The following is a 13,772-nucleotide window of genomic DNA, read 5'->3' on the forward strand; positions in this document are numbered from 1 at the left end:
CTTGCTAGGACTCCTGCTCTGACCATTCAGCCTGACTCCTGTTCTAACCACTAGGCATGACCACCCACATGATAGGGAGAGCTTGGTACTATAACTGCTGGTTTGTGTCAACAAATCACAGATACTCCATCTGCTGAAACTACAACATTGATGAATGCAGGTATGAATCCTGGAAACCCAGGGAGAATAAGAGTACATCAGAATTCATTTCCTGAATAAATGACTTCAGTCAAGATTCTCAAGAAGGAACTGGTCTTTTGTAAGCCCAAAACTAGACACAGACTCCCTATTTTTTTTAGGAACAGTGAAACAGATGGATCAGATCCCGGTGTCCTTCTGATCTTTCAGGACAATAGACATGACCTGTATCTTATGTAGAAAATAGAAGGCCTCAAGTAGTTTGTTGGTTGATGAGTCAGGGAAAGAGAAATAAGTTGAGAGGATCTTGCATCAAACTCAATCACATCTCCATATGTTAACATGTCCAGCATCCATTGATTGGATGTCATTTGGGCACAAATGGGGAAGAAACTCCTCCGCCTTACCCCGATGCTGAGACTGCACCTGGACCATTGTACTTTAAGGCTGTCTGTTTAAAATTTGAAGGGACTCCCTGGTGTCTATCATCTCTCTGATAATGAAAGCAGCTAACCCATCTGAAGCTTGCCTTCATTTTGAAGTGGTGTCATGCCCTTTCTTCTGGATGGTAGTTCTAGTTCCCTGGATCTGCCCCTTTTGGACTGTGATCCTGATGCCCATATCTGGGCCTCTCGTAGGTCAGAACCTGGATCTCTAAAGCAGCTAAGGAATGCTAGATCTTCTCCAACTCATCCCTGAAAAAACCCTCTCTTTGAATGGCAGGGCCTCTAGTCTGATTTTGGAGGGGAAAAATGGCTATTGTTTTAGCCACAATGCACCCTTGCCTGCCACTGAAGTGGCCATCGCTTCACAAATTGACTGGATTATGTTGTATGTAGTTTTTCATATGAATGAGAGAATTGAGCACAGCAATAGGAGCATCTTGGCAAATTCTAAATCCTCATCTTTGGTCTCTGGAGACCTCTGCTAAGTTTCTGTAGCTCCCTATCCACCACCTGAGAGGCATACACTATGTATAGTAAAGCTTCCTGTAATATATCTGCAACCTCAAAAAATCTGTTCAGGAATGCCTCATTTTTTCTGTTAATCAGGATCCTCTTTCTACAGAAATCATTATCCTTTTTGCCAACCCAGTGATGGCAACATCCACCCCTCAGGCTCTGATTGGGCCGCTCTATATCTGATGCTCTGAGAGGCTAAAGCCCCTTTAATGCCAGGACAGAGGCCAGTTTCCTGTGCAGGATGCACCACTTACTGCTGATCTTTTCTTTGACATGAGGAGGTGGACAGCACCTGCAGGGTTCTATAAGAGCATATATAAGTTCCCTGGCAAATTACTGCAGCTCCAGAGTACGTGCTATTTTTATTAAGAGCACTGGTGAATCCTCCTCATTAAATATGCAGAGTTCGGCCTTCTCCTTAGATCGGGAGTCCAGAATGATCTCGTCCTTTACAGCCTCACTTTTTTCAACCTCACCCGCTGTTTCCTCCTAGTCATCTCTATTACTCCACTGATAGTTGTCATCCTCCTTAGGTAGGGCATCACGTACTGGTGAGGATCTGGCTGGGCTGATATTCTCTAAGTGGTATTCAGTAGCCAGTGCGTCTTTATTTCCAGTCTATGATGGGGAGCATGCTTTGTGTTCCCTTCATCTCTCTCTCTCTCCTTACTCTTAAAGTTTGGAAGAGACAGTTCAAAAACTTAATTACTTCTAGACTGTAGTTTCTAGAATGAGCAGGTGGGGACCCACTCCTAAAGGAATAGGAAGAGAAAGTTGGAAATTAGGTCCTGCTCCTAGTGATAGCTGGAGAGGACTCCATTCCAAAATGTCTATATACAACAACGAGAGGGGACCTATTTGCAATGTGAAGTGGACTTGGTCAGTGAGAGCATATGGCCTCCTTTACTTTGTTCTCCTTTCTCTACTGAGGAAGAGCCTAAAAGATGGTTGAGCTCTTTGCCCCCTATTCTCCTCTTCCTTCTCCTCAGAGAACTTGAGGGCCCTGATCTGACCAGCTTTGGCAAGAGTCTGCAGGCAGCACACCAGCAGGCTAGGAGTCTTTGAGCCCAATGGCATTTTCCAGGATGGCTGGTGCACTGCATTTTAAAGGAGCAGCCAGAAAAGCGGATTTAGCTTTTCCTCTCTGCTCCCAGACCACTCTGGGACCAGTTCTCAGGGTTACTACAGCTGAGCACTCCCTGCACTTTCTTGGCTTTCTGTTCCCCAATGGAGGGAGAATCTTCCCATGGAGAACCTCTGCTGCTTTTGCCCCCTGAAGAGAGAGAGAGGGAGGAGGGGAGGGAAGGGCTTTGGGTACCACGTTGGCTTGAGGATGATGATTGCCAAGGCTTGAGGACAGCTCCTGCTATGTTCTCTGTCCCTCCTTAAAGTAGGGCTGAACTTGCACTTGACCTCTACCTCCTTCCCTTATCCTGGAGCTAATGGCCTGAAGGGGGGCTACTGAGTTCAAGGGGTATTCATCTGGCTAAATATTCCTGAATCCCCTTCTATCCTACGGGAGTCAAAACTCTTGTGTGTGGGTGTTGAAAGTGAGTTTCTTTATGGATCTTCTTACTTTATCAGGACTCCCTGAGAGAAGAATCTTTCCTTAACTCATCCTTTCTGAATCTGAAGCTTTTCTGTTCTTCAGACAGAAAGATCTGTCCATGCTACGCTGAGTTGGAGCCTGGCAACAACTGGAGGCTGAGATGACTACAACCTTATGTGTGAGGGTATGATATCATCAAAAGTCTTTGTGTTCTGTCTTCACTGATCGGTTGAGAGAAACTGTACCTAAACCATTTGGACTGATGTAGAAGATCAGAGAAGTTTGCTTGTTCACCGAGAATATCTCATGCAGTAACAGATGCTTAGGGGATTGGTTGTACCTGCAGTATTTTTTATTTTTCTTTTTTTAAAGCTATAACAGTAATTTTGAAAAGTCTGATTATTCAGGTCTATAAAATAAATATCTATTTGATATAAATCTAACCTTTTGCAGAAATTCCCTTATCTTGTCAGCATCTTTGCCAGCATAAATGTGCCACAAAGCCCCAGGTAATTCACTTGAGTCTTTCAATCTTTTCCTTAAAAGGTCATCCAGATCTTCTTCTTCAAACTTCTTTAATACTCCTAAGAATTGACAAATAGACTCTCAAACCAGGCAGTGGAAAACTGAAATATTTCTTCTTTTCTTTTTAAATTTCCTGTGGCAGACTGACTAAATAATGAGACTATTACATTTTCCAAATATTACAGAAAACCCTCAGAAGCTATTTTTTATTCACGTATTTTGTGTAATTAGAAAACAAAACAAATTATGTAAAAACCTTTAAAACAATTTATACTCAGATTTGAATCTAATTTAACATTGTTAAAATCTGATGGAAAGAGTTCTATTTAAATAAGAGAACATTGCTGTAATCAAAATATTTAAAATTCAGTCTTGGGGAACCAACAAAAACAATTTTGTGCCCATTCTTCTGCACAGTAAATCAAGAATCTCTTGTCTATTTCTAAAGCTATGCAGGTGCAAATACAAGTAAATAAAGCAAAACTGAAGTTAGTCGTCTTATTTCAGCTCCACTAACCAGGAAAAAGAAATCAATGTTTGTTTATTACAAAAGGAAAAAAAATGGGATAGTTTTATTTCCTTTCCCTATCATTTATCCTCTATCTATGCAGTATTTTACAGCATCATACACATACGATTAGCATACACCACTTCAAACTCTCTGGCCCACAATGTAGTTGTTTAGCGCTAAACTCAACACAGCAAACACTATGTCAGGGGGATTCAGGGTGATCCTGTGGTGTTTGGCAAACATCACACTGGAACTGCTGTAAGAGCTAGTGGTGCTTCATAAGGGAATTCTTTATCCTGCTGTCCATTTGCTCTGCCATCACCAGTACAAACAGGTACATAAATATGTAGGTAATAGCAGGAAAGAGGTGAAAGAGTATGACAAAGAAAGTGATAAGTTTTACACTACAGTATATTTAGGTAAAAGAATTCACTGTGTACAGATTACCTCTGTGAGCAATATGCATGCAGTTAAAGGCATGTTTCATTTATACATTATAAATATTTTAAAACAATGAATTAAACTTCAAGTGTAAATTTTAAAAGTGCATATCCAAATACTTATCCAAACTTTTAAGTGAGTTGTTATTCAAGCTATTTCTGTATAATACAAATCAACTTTCTTTACCTGCTTTTGACAGTACTCCATTTCCTTTTGCTATGCCCACATAAGCAAGGATGTTCACTACATCAGAAACTTCAATATGGAGATTTGTAGTTCCTATATCTTGATCTTTAGCAGCAGCCACACCTATAGTACAAGGTAAAAGTTTCAGATAGGGCAGTGGTCCCCAATGCAGTGCCCGCGGGCGTCATGGCGCCTGCCGGGGCATTTATGTGCACCTGCCTAGTGCCCACAGCAGGGGAGAGAAGCCGCGGCCCCACGCCTGACGGGGACAGAGAACTCCGGGGCCGCAGGCTGGGGGCGCCGGTGCTCTCGGTCCCTGGCAGGCGCGGGGCCACGGCTTAAGCTGGAGAGAAGCTGCGGCCCCGCGCTTGCTGGGGACAGAGAACTCCGGGGCTGCGGGCGCCGGTGTTTTCTGTCCTTGTGGCTTCTCTCCAGCTTCTCTCTTCTTTCTGGATTCATATATTATTAATATTAAATATGATGTTTTTCATATTATTTAATGTACAAATACAAAATAAGCCTTGAAAAATCGTTGGCGCCCGCCACACTCTTCTGAAAACTTGAATGTGCTACTGGCCACAAAAAGGTTTGGGACCACTGAGATAGGGTTTTGATTTATTTCAGTATATATTTCTCTTCATACTCATTCTCGTAAAAATAACTTTAGTTCAGAACAGAGCACAAGACTGGAAGTAAAACAACCTTGGGTTTGTTCCCAGCCTTGGTAATGACTGGATGTTTGATCTTAGGCAAGTCACCAGGAGTGTTTCCCCATTTTTTACATATGGGAACAATAATGCTTACCTACCTTTGTGACACACTTTTAGATCTACAGATGAAAAACACTACATAGTACAAAGTAGAATTATTACTGAACATCATTCAGAAGGTTAGACAAATTTGTGTGTGTACAGAGATGCTATACTTTATCTTTAAAATATTCTGGTTTTATTAAGTTAGGATGTATTTTCCACAATCTGTGTTAAAAAAAAATCTTCAAAAGTGTTACTTCAAACAAAGTTCTTTTAATCTTGCTTTATCCAGGAAACAGTCCCTATGTAATAATTTGTCAAAACAAAACTAATTTTCACCAGAATAATCAAAGGCATTTCCTGGTAATGACAATTTTCCTGAAAAATTTAAACTTTATACTCCCAAGCATTTCACTAGTAGAATACTTAATTTTAAAAAAATCAGCTCTCTCCCCACTCTTATTCTCACAATGAACAGCTGTATGCCTGTCCCTCAAAACAAAACAAAATTCTTAAGCCGGGAAGAAACTTGTAATATTTCAGTCCAAAAGGTGAAAAATAAGTAGTTATAAGATAAGTATCTGAAAACAAGGTTTTAGAACAAAGTCTTACAAAAACTTGAAATAGAGGTGTCATGAATGTTTCACCTATACCTCAAACATCTTTTGATTGCTACCTTTAATACATATTTCAAGAGAGACTCAAATGCATTTTTAATCAAAGCCTTCATGCGATAAGTCATAACTTACCCTCTTATAATATTAATATAATTTGCAAAATGGATAGCAGAAAAAATTCATTTCCAAGAGAATGGAAAATGTCTTACCAATCATATCTTTTCTTCTAGCTGCGTCTCCCACAACTTGGATGTTTGGGTTGCTCCCTTCCACTCTGCAGCTCATGAAGGCAGATCAATATTTAGGTTTGATGCACACTGGCTATGCCCCCTCTGCTCCCACTTGCTGTCAGTTGAGTTATTTCAAAGATGTAAAACTTGCACAACACTATTAACAAATAGTAATGAAATAACTATGTACATTAGACAAAGAAAAAAAAAGGTTGTGTGGTGATGATCCGACTTTTGGCTCATGAGCCATCTAGGGTGGGGAGAATTGTTGGAGACACTGCTAGCAGAGTGGAAATTAACAGTAAGAAATTTTCCATTCTGCAGCCCAGCATCGCCCACAATTCTGAACATCTGGGAAGTAATGAGCACTGAACAGATGTAGGGAAGGTTATGAAAAAAGTTAGTAGGTAAGGAAAGAAGAAAGTATCCCTCCCTTTTTGGTAAAAGTAACATTATTTCTGGGCCGCTGCCTGCAGCACATTCCTGCCAAAGGCAGCCTCTGCGGAGGACAGAAAGTCCATCTTATAGTGCTTAATGAAGGTATTAGCTGCAGACCAAGTGACCACTTCGCAAATTTCCAAAGTGGATGCACTTGCTCATTCTGCCCACAAGGTGCTACGAAATCTTATGGAGCGTGCCTTGATCCCTTCTGGAACAGGAACCGCTGACGCTTGGTAGGCTTCCATAATACATAGTTTAATCCAACTAACAATGGAGGACACGGAAACCGAGTCCTTGGCATTTTGGATGGAAGGATATGAAGAGACAGCCCAATTGCCTTGTGATTCTATACACCTAAGATAGGTAATCAGCAGAGCTTTGAAAATCTAAGGTGTGCCATATCTTTTTAGTTGGATGCTGTGGTTTTTGACAGAACGAAGGGAGCACAAACTCTTGGGAAGTATGGAAGGAGGACTATATCTTAAGAAGAAAGGATTTTGGTGTCCTGAGCTCTACCTTGTCCTCGTGGAACACATAGTAAGACTCCTGTATAGAAAAGGCTGCCAGCTCCGGCACTCACTTGGTGGACATGAGAGCTATTAAGAAACAAGTATTAATAGAAAGTAAAATGGTGACAGTGAAGTCAAAGGCTCAAAGGGATGGCTTGTCAAAGCCCTCAACACTAGAAGTAGGTCCTACGTTGGAAATAGCAGCTTGACTGCAGGTCTAGCTAACTGAACTGCTCAAAGGAATCTGGTTATCTGGAGGTTGTATGCTAGGGAGCCAGAGGATCCTGTGAACAGCACACTACTAAGAACAGACACTTGATGTGCAATGGTATTGGGCTGAAGACCTTTCTCCTTGGGGAAAACCCAACATGGCTGGAATTCCTGGACTTCTGGGATTTGCGCTGTGCTCTTGGCACCAATTGTTTAGTCTGGCCCAGACTGAGGAGTATGCTTTTAGTGCTGATACTCTTCTAAATGAAAGCAATGTCTTAATGGCTCTGGAGGACAGAACCAGACCTCTTAGAGCTTCCCTTTTAATAGGCTGGCTGTGAGTTGAGGCTGCTCCTGGTTGAGATGAAGAAGACGACTTTATGAGAAAATGTTCAGTCTCCATGGTTGGAGCTGAGGCTCCAGTTTCAGCAATATCAGGTTTGAAAACCAAAGTCTCCTCAGCCAATGTGGTGTTATCAGTATTATCATTGCCTGTTCTTGTTTTATTTTCTGGACCACCTTCCCCAGTAGTGGAAAGGGTAGAAACATGTAGAGTAGACCTAGCAGCCAACTGTGGGATACGGCAACACCCTATAGATCTGGGGTCTGACTCCCTGGTGAAGTATTATGGCCTCTGAGTTCATATGATTCATCAACAGGTCAGTTGAATGGAGGCCAAACATCTGAACTATGTTTAAAACCTCCTATTCAAGCACCACTTGTAGTTGACAATCATGAGCCTGCTGAGCTAGCCTGCCTTTTGGTTCAGATCCCCTTTTATGTGGAATGCTCTGAAGGAAAGGAAAGGTGCTCCACCTACCTCATTATTTCTACTGTTTTCATATGTAGTGCCAGGTTCCTTGTTCCTCCTTGGTTTAAATATGCAACTTCAATTGTGCTGTCTGACTCAATCAGAACATGGTTCTCCTCTACAGTGGTCTGGAACCACTGCAGAAACAGCTTGACCACTCCTCAGCTCTAGGAGGGTTTATACCATGAGCCCTTTCCTCGGGGCTCCAGTGGCCCTGAGTTGTTTGGGTCTTCAAACGTGCTACCAAACTCTCCAGGCTGGAGTTGGTTGGAAAGTAGAAGGGCATGCCTTTGTGGACAATGTCCTGAGCTGACATCCATTGTAGGGAGTTGAGCCCCTATGTTGGAATCCCAGAGGCAGCAGGGACGTCGTGCTGGCCGCTTCCGGAAGTAGCACGGGGCCAGGGCAGACAGGGAGCCTGCCTTAGCCACGCTGCGCCACGGGGACGGCAATCCTGCAGGCCGGATTGAAAGCCCTAACAGGCTGGATCTGGCCCGCGGGCCATAGTTTGCCCTCCCCTGTCCTAGATTCACTGAAGTCAGGAAGTCTGCCCGCCCCAGGGATGACACGATAGAGGTCAGAGTCTCCATCCAAAATCTTGTTCTCTTCATTCACTTGCTGAGTCTTTTGAGGTCCAGAACAGCTCTGATACCCCCTGTGCATTTCTGCAAAATGAGAAAGATTGAGTAGAACCCTGAAAAACATTCTTCTGAGGGAACACACTCTAGCATTCCCATATCTGGAAGATGAGATATTTCGTTCTGGATCAAATTGTGCTTTAAGGGGTTGTTGAAAATGGAAGACTGGATGAAGAATGGATGAGATAGAGCCTGTAGCTTGAGGAAATATCCCTTGCTCACTATACCCAACTCACTTGTCTGTGGTCAATGTAAACCATTCCTCCAGGAAATGGGAAATTTTGTCCTCTAGTTTCAGTTCTGGGCAGAGTCTATATGCAATCTTTGTCAAAGTGGGTTTGCAGGGAGGCTGAGTTCACTCTGGATTTCCCTCAAAACTCGATTCTACTGTTTTCCTTTGGGGAATCTGTTGTCCCTTTGTTGGTAACTCTATGGTAACAAAGGCTGAAAGGAGCACCTCTGTCTGAAGGCCAGTCGATATTCTTTTCTGAGGGCACTTACCAATGAAAGAAAGAGAATGTTTGGATTTTGCAGCACTGTCAACCACCATCTTATCCAGCTTTTCTCTAAAAAAGGGAGAGCCTGTGAATTTGGCCGAGCACAGGACCTGCTTAGAGTGGATAGTCACCTTCCAGGGTTGGAGCCATAAGAAGAATCTGGCTACAGACCTGGAAACCCTGGGTTGGACTGAGGACTTCATTTGTAGCTGATGCTTCAATGGATGCAATGCTGTTGCTAGGAAGCCCTTCTTTAAAATGGAACCAATGTCAGGGTGATCTCTGTCCTTAAGGGCTCTGAGATCTTCCATCCAGGAGAGAAATGCTCTTGCAAGGCATGTAGCTACTAGGGATGCCCTGAGGATGGCAGAGGCAGCCTTCATCTTTCTACCTGGGGTGGTCTTCAGGCATATTTCCCCTTCTGAGGAAATAACCACATCCCTTTCTAGGAATGCTACAGCTGTGTCAGGCTGAATTTGAATCATGGAGACAATCTTACTGCACACTCTAGAATTTCTGAGGGAAAAAACCTCTATTTTTTCCCCAGACCTGTTTGGATTGAGCCCTCGACAGCTCACCTTCCAAAGAGGAGGAGGGACAAGTATCAAAAGATTTGTACCGTCTGAATTTTCTCTGTTTTTCAGCTCTTTTTAGGCATGGTGGGAGTGTAAAAGCTCTGCTGCGGCTTTGGTGAAGCCTTTTGTGCCTAAAGCCATCTTGATGGATCTCTCTCTGAATTCTCCACTGCTGGGTTCCATTCTGGGGTGGGAGAGACACTGTCAAGAGCTCTCAGTCAAACTGGGAGAGAGGAAGACTCATTAGGAGCCCTGCTTCTTTCCCCAGAGCACTCAAGACCCACGTTAAGACTTGTAGGGGTGTCGGGGGGGAACTTGTTAACCTGCAAGCCTCCATGCTTTGTTCTCCAGAGTCCCCCAGGTCTGACCCCCTGAGTTAACTGGCTGGGGCCCTCTTCACCTTTGGAGCCTTTCCCTGTTCTGCACTGGAGTTCCTGGTCCATTTTTCCCATGATGGAGTCACAGCTGCTTTGGTGGGAAGGAGACCCCAGATGCCTGTCCAACTCATAGCTCCGGGATGTAATGGAGCGAGTGTCAGCTGTCTGGGGACAACTCACAGTCTACTGAGCCTGGGCAGGCTGCCTCATAAATAGAGCGCAGTTTAGATTTGATCCAGTGCTTTCTTGGCTGCTCTACCATGTCTGTATAGGGGCAGAGGAGCCGGCAGGTTGATGCTGCAGTGGAGGCTCAGGGTGATTTAAACCACTGGAGTGTTAACTAACCCAGGGAAGAGGAGATATCTGAAAAAGGAAAATCTGCTCACCACTTCCGGAAAAACTGGGTAAAATATTGAAGAACTAGACAAATCAGGGTGGGAACAATCAACCTGTCAATTGCCTGCTGCTGCGGAGACAGAGAATCTGGTGGGGGGGCATGGCCAGAGCTCCAAAACGTTGATTTGCCTCCTTGAGATGCACAGTAGAGAGGAGAGCCCAGACAGCCAGAACTGTGGGAGACGCCGGAATGCAGAAAGAGGAGGGAAGCAAAGTCTGTTCTAAACAGGTTTTTTTGAGTCTTCAACATACAATAAATATAGAGGCAGAAAAATTAAGAGACTTTGGAGTTTATTAATAAGTGAAACTGATAAAAGCAATATTGCTCTGTAGAGAATATCCACAACTGTATCAGAGAGGATAAAAAAAATACAATGTATAAGGAATACCCTCATGCTTCAGGGCATAAACCAATCATTAACTCAGAGATTAGAAGTGATTTCCCTTATGGTCTACCCATAATTGCTCACTAAATGACAACTGCACCTTCCTCTAAACCATCACATGCTAGCCATGGTCAGAGACAGAATACTGGATTAAAGAGAACACAGGCATGAAAGGGTATGGCAATGCCTGTATTTCTATGGTATTAATAGTTACTTACCATACGCACTGCATAATCTGGGTCCCAAATCTGGACGTACAAAAAACCCTGGTAAATGGGAAGCCAAGTTCAATTTTCCTTCTGGGTTACAATATTCTGGCAATGGTAAACTTTTTAATAAGTCTTCATACCTAGAGAACAAAAGGATGAAGATTGTAATTGGATGCGTATGATTTCTGAGAGATGAATAAAATCATCATAATGAATTTATGAATTTTAAATAAAGAAATACCTTGCAGGCATCATAGCCTTGAAGTCTTCACCAGAGGGCCAGTCTTTCAGTTTTAGTACAACTGTTTCCCCACCTTTTATTTTTTGCCGTTCTGTAAACAATATACAAATTATTCAAAGCTACACACATTGTAGGTGTTTTCTTTATACTGAACCGGACAATACAACTGAGCTTTAACTGCTCCATTCTGATCTCAAGATATACAAGTGTATATTGTACCATATCTTGGAAAATTAATGCATCTGCTAAGCAACTAATTTTACAAGCTCCAAGATAAGACATTTAAATAGCTGAGCTCAAAACTGGATATTTAATTTACTTTAAAATTCATATAATGATACAGAAAATATTATGGTATATATACTGTATCTATGCCACCCTGCAAACGTACAAAATGTGAAGCTTCTGTACTCTCTAAACAGATTGGCTAAAATTTGTGTTTGAATTTAAATATCTTCAAAACCTCAAAATCCATGGTTAAAGAGTATCCTTTGTTTGCAGTTTCCAGCATATGTGGCTACGGTATTTATAATTATTGGAATAATATACTTGAAATAACATACTTGCAACTTCTTCAAAACCATCCCAGAATTCCTTGACATTGGTGTTCGAAATAATGCTGTCTTTGCAGTTCAGGAGATCGGCTTTGTGGGCTCCAAAATCTAGGCTAATTGACTCTGCCTTCCACAAGTTGATGTTCATTTTCTTGTGCACTCCAGACACTAATACAGGCTTAAAAATAAATAAAGGAAATGTTAAAAGTCTAATACAAACTGCATTTCAAGAGGGTGCTTTTTCAATTAAACCAGAGTAAATAAATACATTCTAGTCTTGGGTGAAGTCTTGGTTCCCTGAAGTCAATGGCAAAACTGCCATTGACTTCAATATGGTCAGGATTTCATTGAGAATTTTTCTGTTGCCCAACCTTGAACACAATTTCAGAGAATCCTTCTTATTTATTAGTAGTAATTACAGAATTTGAATCAAATATCTACACTGAAAAAAATATTTATGATGTTCCTTACAAAAGTCATAAAATCTATTAAAAATATACCTTTCAATATGGGGAAAGGGCCAATATATGTTACCTTCCCATCCTACTAATTCATTCTCCAAAAGTTCAGATATCTGAGCAGTCAGATATTAAACAGTGAAATAGAACAAGCACAAGACTAAGAAATCACGTTCTGTAATAAAAGGTTCAATTATTTAAAATTTATAAAACTCGTTGGCTACAGTGTCACACTTTCAGTTATCCTCAGTGCACATCACAATTCTTCTGCAAACTGTTCGTGCTGTAACCGTTATTAGAGAACATTTTTTTCTAGTATCAGTGTAGATATTTGAGTCAAAAACTGTAATTACTAATGAACTGAGAAAAACAGTTACCTACCTTTTCATAATTGTTGTTCTTCGAGGTGTGTTGCTCATGTCCATTCCATTTTAGGTGTGCGTGTGCCCATGTGCACAGTTGTTGGAGATTTCTGCCTTAGCAGTATCTCTAAGGCTGCCTATGGCGCCCTCTGGAACGTTGCTCCTATGCAGCAGTATATCAGGCGCTGCACGCCCTGGCCCTCTCAGTTCCTTCTTGCCGACAACTCCGATGGGGTAGGAAGGCGGGAAATGGAATGGACATGAGCAACACATCTCGAAGAACAGTTATGAAAAGGTAGGTAACCGTTTTTCTTCTTCGAGTGCTTGCTCATGTTGATTCCATTTTAGGTGACTTACAAGCAGTATCCACAGAGGTGAGCTTGGAGTTCACAGCTTAGCGGCTTGCAGTACTGCCCTACCGAAGCCAGCATCGTCCTGGGCCTGCTGGGTCAATGCATAGTGGATGTAAAGGTATGGACAGACGACCGGGTGACCGCTCTACAGATGTCCTGAATAGGCACATGGGCCAGAAAGGCTGCCAAAGAGTCTTGCGCCCTGGTAGAGTGAACAGAGATAATCGCAGGAAGTAACACCTTCGCTTGGTCATAGCAGAAGCGAATGCAGGCAGTGATCCAAGAGGAAATTCTTTGAGTGGATAGAGGGCAACCTTTCATCCTGTCAACCACAGCGATGAACTCCATCGACTTATGGAATGGCTTCATCCTGTCAATGTAAAAAGCAAGAGTCCTCCTGATGTATAGGGCACATAGCCTACACTCTTCCTCTGACTTACCCGTCTTCTTTCCAAAGCCACATAAGTAAATGTCCTGGCTTGAATGAAACAGAGACTACCTTGGGAAGAAAAGCCGGGTGCGGCCTTAGTTGGACCGTGTCCTTGTAGAAAACCGTGTACGGTAGCTCTGAGGTGAGCACCCGAATCTCGGATATTCGGTGGCCGATATCACTGCGACCAGGAACGCAACTGAGGACATTTGTAGTCCAGGACAGGAGAAGGAGAGAACAGGAAGCCAGAGGCTCGAAGGGAGGACCCGTGAGCTGCCACAGCACCAGATTCAAATCCCAAGACTCCCTAACTTGCAGGTGGAAGCGCTCTAGGTCCTTAACGAATCTGGCCGTGATATCCTGAGCAAAAACTGATCTGCCCTTGAACAGCAGGTGGAAGGCTGAGATGGCCAG

At 42.7% G+C, this 13,772-nt stretch overlaps 1 protein-coding gene across 2 annotated transcripts in view; it reads right to left on the minus strand.

Annotated features, from left to right (window-relative positions):
• The window catches only part of JMJD1C (jumonji domain containing 1C), a 340,195-nt gene that overhangs the window by 14,123 nt on the left and 312,300 nt on the right, over positions 1-13,772 (minus strand). For both annotated transcript variants that reach the window (XM_054033944.1, XM_054033946.1), the window contains 5 exons: positions 11,765-11,933; positions 11,202-11,292; positions 10,970-11,100; positions 4,313-4,435; positions 3,094-3,233 (listed from right to left, as the gene is read on the minus strand). In XM_054033944.1, coding sequence (XP_053889919.1) covers positions 3,094-3,233; positions 4,313-4,435; positions 10,970-11,100; positions 11,202-11,292; positions 11,765-11,933 — 654 coding nt within the window. The remainder of the gene's footprint in view (positions 1-3,093; positions 3,234-4,312; positions 4,436-10,969; positions 11,101-11,201; positions 11,293-11,764; positions 11,934-13,772) is intronic.

Source organism: Malaclemys terrapin, chromosome 7 (genome assembly GCF_027887155.1).
Source record: "Malaclemys terrapin pileata isolate rMalTer1 chromosome 7, rMalTer1.hap1, whole genome shotgun sequence".
In the NCBI taxonomy this organism is placed as follows: Eukaryota; Metazoa; Chordata; order Testudines; family Emydidae; genus Malaclemys; species Malaclemys terrapin.